Source organism: Penaeus chinensis, chromosome 40 (assembly GCF_019202785.1).
Source record: "Penaeus chinensis breed Huanghai No. 1 chromosome 40, ASM1920278v2, whole genome shotgun sequence".
Lineage (NCBI taxonomy): Eukaryota > Metazoa > Arthropoda > Malacostraca > Decapoda > Penaeidae > Penaeus > Penaeus chinensis.
In genome coordinates this window covers 299,964-309,963 of record NC_061858.1, presented here as the reverse complement: position 1 = coordinate 309,963, position 10,000 = coordinate 299,964, and the positions used below count along the sequence as shown (strand labels likewise).

Sequence of the window (10,000 nt, the reverse complement as noted above, 5' to 3'; positions counted from 1 at the left end):
AGACTGTGAGTATATATAGTAAATAAATGCAAATGGGGGAGTGGATCATTGGTACACGAAGAAGAGAGTAGAACAAAGCTAATCACTGCTCATAAATTTTGCAGAATTTCTATGTATATTCTGTTTGTTCCATGTTTGCATATGATTTATTTTAGAATGATGCTTTATATGATTTGAGGTGCTTTTCTTTCCGTGATACTATGGAATATCTCTTATTGCTACTTTGTACTTTTTATTGTTATTATATAATTGGCCTGATATGCTCAAAGGATTCTAGCAAGTAATGATCTGCTTTTATATCATTATTATAAGTTTGGGTCTGTGTAACTGAAAGTAACACATTTGTGGTATCACAGGTAACCCCAACCAGCATGGCTGGTTTGCTGCCAACACAACCCATATTAAGCATGGAAGATGAGGAATTTTCTGATCCAGAACCTGTAAGTTGTCTTTTTATTGCTTCCCTTTGCATTGAGCAATATTATTGTTTATTTTGTGGAAGATGTTATCAATAGTCCCTAAGATTTAGAATGATTTATTTTGGCATTTAGAGCTATCATTATTATTATTATTATTATTACTATTATTATTTTTAAGTCTTTTTTTTTTTTTTTTTTATTATGATGAATCGATATTGGAGTTTAGATGAATAGTGAACAATTTTTTGTTACAGCTTGAAGACCATGGACCATTCCAGTCACTAAATAAACTTTGGAACCACAATGCTTACCACTCAGTCTTCATGAACTACGTCATTTCAAATTGTGACTCCTCCAGTCTGGTAAGTTAAGTGCACATTTCAGAGCTTTTTTGTGGCTTCAAGGCAAATCCTTGTTAAAAGTGCAGATACACACTAAACTATATATTTGTTTTCCTGATTAAAAAAATTCTTTCCAGTTTTTCTACGTAATAACCCATCTCTATAAGGAAGGAGTTGGAAAAGAAATGAAAAGATGGGCCTACGAGATAACTTCTTGTTTTCTTTTGCCGGGTGCCGTAAGTGTTGCAGAATATTCTGTACTTTGTTTAGGAACATGGTATTAATGGCAATTTTATCCTGGTTCATAATTATGTAGAATGTCATTTGAACACTAAGACTTATTCCTTATATATAATATAATATATAATTGATAGTTTGTTCTAGAATGATTTAGAGAGAGTTTAGTTTCATACTTTTAAAGAGGAAGAAGAAGAAGAAAAAGCTGTAAAGGGTACATTGTACCACATATTGAACTGAATATCAAATGATTTCTTTCATCATCTACTAAAGGGAATGCAAGTTGCTATTTGAAATTATGAGAGATATTGTAGATTATTATCCTGCATTGTACATGTTTCTGAATCCTGATGCATGTTTAAATTTTTAGCCTCTCCGACTTAGTAATGTGGAAGAGAGTGTTCTTCATGAGATTGATGAGACACTACATAATGAACTAGACAAGGAAGAAATACTAAGAAAGGTAAGCCCTAAAAGGTGTCACTTGCTTTAGACATGTTGTTTGAGATTTTAATGGTATTTTTATAATATTTGTATAACTGAATATTATAAAATGTAAAGTAGGGGAATTACCACTGTTATTTATTGCAATTATTTTTTATCAGGTATTTTGGAAAGCAAGACAACGATGCCGGGAAGATTTGAATGAACAGTTGGCAGATTTCCGCAACAAGAGGAGTGCTGGCCTAGGTTCCATATTTGGTCCTAGAGACCATGTTTTGGAGGAGAGCATTCACAATAAAGCCAAAGAACTACAGATTGTGGAACATCTTTTAGTGCCTTGCCTTGAGAGCGTGTCGTGAGTAACGCAGAAGCCTGCTATATTTTTGCATACCCATGTGCCTGTCATGGTTTTAGTTCAAAGAAAAACGAATATGCACATGTTAGCTTCTATTAGAAGAAGATTGATATTTTTTGCTTTTATTTGAATAACAAAACACTCTGAAAAAGCATGTTGCTAACTGTAGGTGATGGTAAATAAAAGTTGAATTCTAAACAAGTTCTGAAAGCTGAAGATGTAGGCATGATTAAGGTTTGAATTTTAGTGAATATTTTCAAAATGTTGTTTAACAGACTTATCTCTTGCCACAGGGAGGATCTGAAGAATGCCACAGACCAAATGTTAGTAACAGCCTCTAGTCTAGCCACCATCCTGTTGAAATACTATGGGGTGCGAAGTCAGCAAGCTCATGTTCTTATTGATAGATGTCCGCTTTTTGTAAGCAAAGAGCGACCACTAAGAAGCAAAATCTTTAGGGGAAATAAAAAGGTAAATGAGAGATATGTATATCAAATTGACTAGTTTTGTTTGCTGTACAAAAAAGTGAATTATTTTGTCTTCAGTCAATAATGTTAAAGCGAATTATGCAGTGTAAAGAGCCTATATTTTTTGTTTCACTTTTCTTAAGTAATTCTCTCTTCCTTTTGTTATCTCAATCTTCTTTCCCCTCCTCTCTTATTCCCTTGTTCTCTCTTATTATGTGTCGTCTGTATCTGTATTTCGATATATTTGTCTGTATGTATCTATATCTTCTGTATGGTATGTAAGTAGACCTATCTGTCTATCTCTGTATAAGTAATATTTTCCTCTTTCATGCTACTGATTCCTTGTGTTTCTGTCTTGCAGCAAGTCTACCGAGAACACCAGTTTATCCAACATACATATTACAGTGTAACATATTGTAATCACTGTGGCCTCATTATCTGGGGTATTGCCCCCCAGGGGTACCAATGTGCCAGTAAGTAGAAAAAAAATCCTATCGATTAATGCAGATTCAGCAAAAGTTGTAGCTTATGCATATTTGACTCAATATTTTTGAAGACAAAAAACTGAAAATACAAACTATTGATTTTTGATAATGCTATATTCCACAGATTGTGAAATGAATATCCATAAGTCATGTGCCAAGCAGGTAGAAGAGGTGTGTATAGGGCAGCTCCACAAAAAAGACAGAAGCAGAGACATACGATTCAGCTCTATTCTGGGGAAGATCATGCCTGATGACAAAGACAACAGGCGGAAAGTCTCACAAGTCAATGCTACACAGAGTAAGTACAATCCTCTAGGCTGTGGAAGTTTTTATTGCATGATGCTAATATATGTCTTTTAAAGATTATTCTTTCTAGATATTTATGTATAGACTTAAGTGGTGAAATTAATTTACTAAAAATTAAATATTTTCCTACACAACAAGTCTTAAAACAATTCAACATTGTAGACAGACAGACACACGCGCACCGACACACGCGCACGCACACCCATGTGCACACACACACGTGCACACACACACACACACACACACGGCCACACACACGCGCACACACACGCGCCCAGACACACCCGCACACACACACCACACGCACCACACGCACACGCATACTCACACGCACACGCACACGCACACGCACACGCACACGCACACGCACACTCACACTCACACTCACACTCACACTCACACTCACACTCACACTCACACTCACACTCACACACACACACACACACACACACACACACACACACACACACACACACACACACACACACACACACACACACACACACACACACACACACACACACACACTGTCTCTCTATGCATGAGATAGTGTTCTTGGAACAATGGCAGGAATTCTAAGTGGTCTCTAAAAGTATGGCCAGAAGATGACCTAGCATGCTGATGGATTGTCCAAGATATCAGTTTTTCTGTTGGTGTTGTTTAACCTGATTGTTTTAAAATCTTGTAAGTCTTGTTTTGAATATTGCTGTGCATGGAACTGAATTGAATGAAGAAAGTAAAAATCCTGCATTGCTATGTTGTAGCAGTTGAAGGAAGGCATTTTATCGATCAAGTCTGTGGGGATCTGATGGAATATAGAGGCACAGAGACCTGGAGGGTTTGATGTTGGAATGATGTCTGATTTATCATGAACATCGTTCTGTAAAGAGCCATGTCTTGCAGAAAACAAAACATTTTATTATAAACTTTTCATTTTCTTAAAATATATGAAAGTCAGTAGAATCAGAATTTGGTGTTGCTCTGCTCCATGGCCTATGTAACTTTCTAGGTGAGCAAAACTTTTTTTTTATTTTTTATTTTTTTATTTTGTTATTTTTTTTATTTTGTGCCAAGGGTGGACTTTTAATTACATAGGAGCACACAAACAATTAAATATACCCAATGCTTTACACAAGCAAATATTATACTTAAGTTCAAAATACTTGACATGCACCCAGAATTCTGTGAACACTCCCAAATTCTGTATTCTCTCTCTCCTTCTCCTCTCTCTCCTCCTCCTTCTCTTTCTCTCTCTCCTCCTCCTTCTCTTTCTCCTCTCTCTCCTCCTTCTCTTTCTCCTCTCTCTCCTCCTCCTCCTCCTCCTCCTCCTCCTCCTCCTCCTCCTCCTCCTCCTCCTCCTCCTCCTCCTCCTCCTCCTCCTCCTCCTCCTCTCTCCTCCTCCTCCTCCTCTCTCCTCCTCCACCTCCTCTCTCCTCCTCCTTCACCTCCTCTCTCCTCCTCTCTCCTCCTCTCTCCTCCTCTCTCTCCTCCTCTCTCCTCCTCCTCCTCCTCCTCCTCCTCCTCCTCCTCCTCCTCCTCTTCCTCCTCTTCTTCCTCTTCCTCCTCTTCCTCCTCCTCCTCCTCCTCCTCCTCCTCCTCCTCCTCCTCCTCCTCTCTCCTCTCTCCTCTCTCCTCTCTCCTCTCTCCTCTCTCCTCTCTACTCTCTCCTCTCTCCTCTCTCTCTACTCTCTCTCTCCTCTCTCTCTCCTCTCTCCTCTCTCTCCTATTCCTCTCTCTCCTCCTCCTCTCTCTCCTCCTCCTCTCCTCTCTCTCCTCCTTCTCTCCTCTCTCTCCTCCTCCTCTCCTCTCTCTCCTCCTCCTCTCCTCCTCCTCTCCTCTCTCTCCTCTCTCTCCTCCTCCTCTCCTCTCTCTCCTCCTCCTCTCTCTCCTCTTTCTCCTCTTTCTTCTCTCTCACCTCCTTCTCTCTCACCCCCTTCTCTCTCTCCTCTCTCACCTCCTTCTCTCTCTCCTCTCTCACCTCCTTCTCTCTCTCCTCTCTCTCTCCTCTCTCACCTCCTTCTCTCACTCCTCTCTCACCTCCTTCTCTCTCTCCTCTCTCACCTCCTTCTCTCTCTCCTCTCTCACCTCCTTCTCTCTCTCCTCTCTCACCTCTCTCACCTCCTTCTCTCTCTCCTCTCTCACCTCCTTCTCTCTCTCCTCTCTCACCTCCTTCTCTCTCTCCTCTCTCACCTCTCTCACCTCCTTCTCTCTCTCCTCTCTCACCTCCTTCTCTCTCTCCTCTCTCACCTCCTTCTCTCTCTCCTCTCTCACCTCTCTCACCTCCTTCTCTCTCTCCTCTCTCACCTCTCTCACCTCCTTCTCTCTCTCCTCTCTCACCTCCTTCTCTCTCCTCTCTCACCTCCTTCTCTCTCTCCTCTCTTACCTCCTTCTCTCTCTCCTCTCTCACCTCTCTCACCTCCTTCTCTCTCTCCTCTCTCACCTCCTTCTCTCTCACCTCCTTCTCTCTCACCTCCTTCTCTCTCACCTCCTTCTCTCTCTCCTCTCTCACCTCCTTCTCTCTCTCCTCTCTCATCTCCTTCTCTCTCTCCTCTCTCACCTCCTTCTCTCTCTCCTCTCTCACCTCTCTCACCTCCTTCTCTCTCTCCTCTCTCACCTCTCTCACCTCCTTCTCTCTCTCCTCTTTCACCTCCTTCTCTCTCCTCTCTCACCTCCTTCTCTCTCTCCTCTCTCACCTCCTTCTCTCTCTCCTCTCTCACCTCCTTCTCTCTCTCCTCTCTCACCTCCTTCTCTCTCTCCTCTCTCACCTCCTTCTCTCTCTCCTCTCTCACCTCCTTCTCTCTCTCCTCTCTCACCTCCTTCTCTCTCTCCTCTCTCACCTCCTTCTCTCTCTCCTCTCTCTCTCCTCTCTCACCTCCTTCTCTCTCTCCTCTCTCACCTCCTTCTCTCTCTCCTCTCTCTCTCCTCCTCTCCTCCTCTCCTCCTCTCTCTCCTTTCTCCCCTCCTCTCTCTCCTCCTCCTCTCCTCTCTCTCCTCTTGCTCCTCTCTCTCCTCTCTCTCCTCTTGCTCCTCTCTCTCCTCTCTCTCCTCTTTCTCCTCTCTCTCCTCTTTCTCCTCTCTCTCCTCTCTCACCTCCCTCTCCCTCTCCCTCTCCCTCTCCCTCATGTACATGCAGACAGGGAAACAAGTGAGGAAATATAGATGAAATGCATTTGTGGGCTCTAATTGTAATCCAGTATTTTCAGATAACATGTAATGACTACTAATACACCCTTTTCACCCATTGTTCCACCAGACAGTACTTTCTATATCTCGCCCACCATAACCCCAGCAGGAACATTAGGTACAGTTTATTCATATGTGTGCAGATTGTACTTAGAGCCCGTCTGTGCACCTTGTGCTTTTCGGCTGCAATGTTTACATTGGTCATTTGATGCATGAGTTGTGTGTCTTTGCTTGGTATTGTAGTTGATTCAGATGCCGTCACATTGGTTTATTACTTCGTAGCCAGGTGTTTGTTTAGCACATGTATATCAATATAAGTGTATATCAATGTACACACATGCATACACGTACATATGAATGTAAACACATTCATTTACATATGCATAACTAGGCACACACGCACGCGCACACGCACACGCACACGCACACGCACACGCACACGCACACTCACACTCACACTCACACGCACACGCACACTCACACTCACACTCACACTCACACTCACACTCACACTCACACTCACACTCACACTCACACACACACACACACACACACACACACACACACACACACACACACACACACACACACACACACACACACACACACACACACACACACACGCACACATCACACACACATGCACACGCACACAACACACACACCACACACACACGCACACGCACGCACACACATGCCACACACACACACGCCACACACACACACACACGCCACACACACACACACACGCCACACACACACACACACACACACGCCACACACACACACACACACACCACACACACACACACACGCCACACACACACACACGCCACACACACACACACGCCACACACACACACACGCCACACACACACACACACGCCACACACACACACACACACACACACACACACACACACACACACACACACACACACACACACACACACACACACACACACACACACACACACACACACATACACACACGCATGCATGCACTCTTACAAACGCACGCACGCACGCACGCACATCGAAACTGGTATGCACCCACACACACACACACACACACACACACACACACACACACACACACACACACACACACACACACACACACACACACACACACACACACACACACACACAGTTTGTTATATTGTTGCTGAAGATCATCTCTTTTATCTGCCCCTATGACCAAGTTGCGTCCAATGCCTGTCTCATGTCTGTCTTCAACTCCAGCTGAAGACTCAGTGTTGGTTCCATGATTTTGTTTGCAGTGATGTTATTACCATTTTGGCAGGCTTTGCTCTGTGAACTTATTGTTTATGTTTTATGTAATCAATTGTCAGCAGACTCTCCTATCATTTTCATTGGATTGTTTGTCTACACAAAAGGATAACTATTCGATTGCTGACTATTCTATCTGTCACATGGAAATTACAAATGTAGATTGAAGTCTGTCTTATCATGCCCTAGATTCCAAGTCACTCATTCATACAGACAGTACAGTATATTGCATCAAATATGGTCACAGCATACTGAGCTGGTATTGGATGCATAAAACACACACAGAGACTGTTGTTGGTCTTTAGAATAAATTATTATGTGTGTCTGTAGTTATCACTGTGTTCTGGTAAATAGTTTATTATATGTTGAAGTAAAATTTGAACTCATAGACAGCATTAGTAGTACTTCTACATTGCAGGTCCTTCTGTAAAGCACAGGTGAATTGGTAACAGTGCTTTTAGCATAAGTTTTTAATAATTATTTTTTCGATGAATATGGCCTAGAATGATTTAGTATTCTTACAAATTATTTAGGAAGAAAGAAAGAAAAAAAGGGCTATTGACTCAGTTATCCAACCTTCCTAGCATTGTTATTTCTGATTTGACCTAAAATGACTAGTGCTTTGTGGTATTCAGATACCTGAATCTTTTTACATTCAGTCCTTTTTGTTTGAATTGTATTTTTTGCCTGTTGAAGCCTTTAATCACTGCAATGTGTTTGATTACACTATTCTCTATTTTTATATGAATATCTGGTAAAAAATCCTAGTACTTTATTATATTTACTGTTATGGTGATTTTATATGAATACTCCTCCACTATTATAAAAGGCAAATATATATCCTTGCTTATGAAATTATTAAAGCAACTGAACTGTTTTTTAGAAAGCACTTGTTGTAAAAGTTATCAGTATTCAGCCCCTAGAAATGTGGTATTATTTTCACTGAGAAGGGTAATTGTTCAACTAGAAAAACACCTTTTAAAAGTTGAATACTGTTAACTTTCTCAATAAGTATGAATATACATATACACATAACTATACATGTACATATGTATAGTCATATATATGTATATAAACGTGTGTGTGTATATATGTGTGTGTGTGTGTGTGTGTGTGTGTGTGTGTGTGTGTGTGTGTGTGTGTGTGTGTGTGTGTGTGTGTGTGTGTGTGTGTGTGTGTGTATATATATATATATATATATACTACACACTTGTATGCACACAAGCAGTACTTGTAAATGGGGTTTGCTTTAGATTTTTGTGTGTTTTTGTTACCATTATCTAGCTCTATTCTAACATGTGCTTTTATTTTGTCCTACAGTTGAAAAGGCACGGAAAGGATTTGAGGAGGATAACAGCGAGTTCCCAGGCCATATATCGGAAACTGACAGTTTAACAGGTAAGGATCAGAAGCTCTTTCCTTCCTCTCTTAATTTTCATAGATTATTTAGCTCCTTAAGGCCCCCATCTTTCTCAGTGGCAGTGTGTAGTACACTATGCAAACATAACATGCACACGTCAGTGATGTTGGTCTATGAGCTAATTTACTCACTTTTGTATTGCTCACATTTAGTGCTAGACTACAGTAAGTTGCAGGCCTAAGAGTGAGTAGAGTTGTGATGCCTCCCCATCCACATTCACACACACAGAGGTGTACTATATATGTAAAATCTATGTTTTACATGCACTCTCAAACTGAATGTCTACATTGCTGAAACTAGAGGTGTTTTTAAGACAAGATTGAGTTTCCACAGTGCACAAATGGTCCCAAAACTGCACTGTGCAAGTCAGTTTTGTGCAGTGCACTTGTACAGTATAATGTAGGGGAACCTTTTGCAATGCATTTTCTTGGACTCGTCTTTCCCTAAGATTAATTAAAGGCAAGCTTTTTTGAGCTTTGTCAGGACAAACATTGGGATAAGATATTTTAGGTGCTTGATATTGTATACCAGGAAATGAGTGTGGGGAGGGAGGGAGGGAGGGAGGGAGGGAGGGAGGGAGGGAGGGAGGGAGGGAGGGAGGGAGGGAGGGAGGGAGGGAGGGAGGGAGGGAGGGAGGGAGGGAGGGAGGGAGGGAGGGAGGGAGGGAGGGAGGGAGGGAGGGAGGGAGGGAGGGAGGGAGGGAGGGAGGGAGGGAGGGAGGGGACTTCTGTCATGACAGATCAGAGACTTGAACACATTGGTCATGTGTGTTGAAGAAGTCAGACAACTATGCACCCCAATGCTGCCGGGAAAATGCTGTTTCTTATTTTTGTTTAAATGTGTCTGCTAGTGCATAGCCACAAAGGAGTCAATTAGTAGACCTTATGACCTTACCTGATTTCACCTTTCCTTGAATTGGCAGGAAAAAAATATTTTTGACTAATGCTATGAATAGTGATGGTGTTATTTTTATTGTAGACATTATAATTACTATAATGTTATAAACATTAGTAACAGCAAAATAAGATAACAAAATATTTTTGTAAATTA

At 41.5% G+C, this 10,000-nt stretch overlaps 1 protein-coding gene across 1 annotated transcript in view; it reads left to right on the top strand.

Moving 5' to 3' along the window:
• LOC125047033 (rho guanine nucleotide exchange factor 11-like) overlaps positions 1-10,000 on the top strand; it is a gene marked incomplete in the record, with an annotated part of 113,316 nt that overhangs the window by 45,742 nt on the left and 57,574 nt on the right. The window contains 9 exon segments of the mRNA XM_047645064.1: positions 357-440; positions 674-781; positions 898-996; positions 1,368-1,460; positions 1,603-1,796; positions 2,090-2,267; positions 2,625-2,736; positions 2,873-3,046; positions 8,851-8,928. Of these exon segments, the coding sequence (XP_047501020.1) occupies positions 357-440; positions 674-781; positions 898-996; positions 1,368-1,460; positions 1,603-1,796; positions 2,090-2,267; positions 2,625-2,736; positions 2,873-3,046; positions 8,851-8,928 (1,120 nt within the window).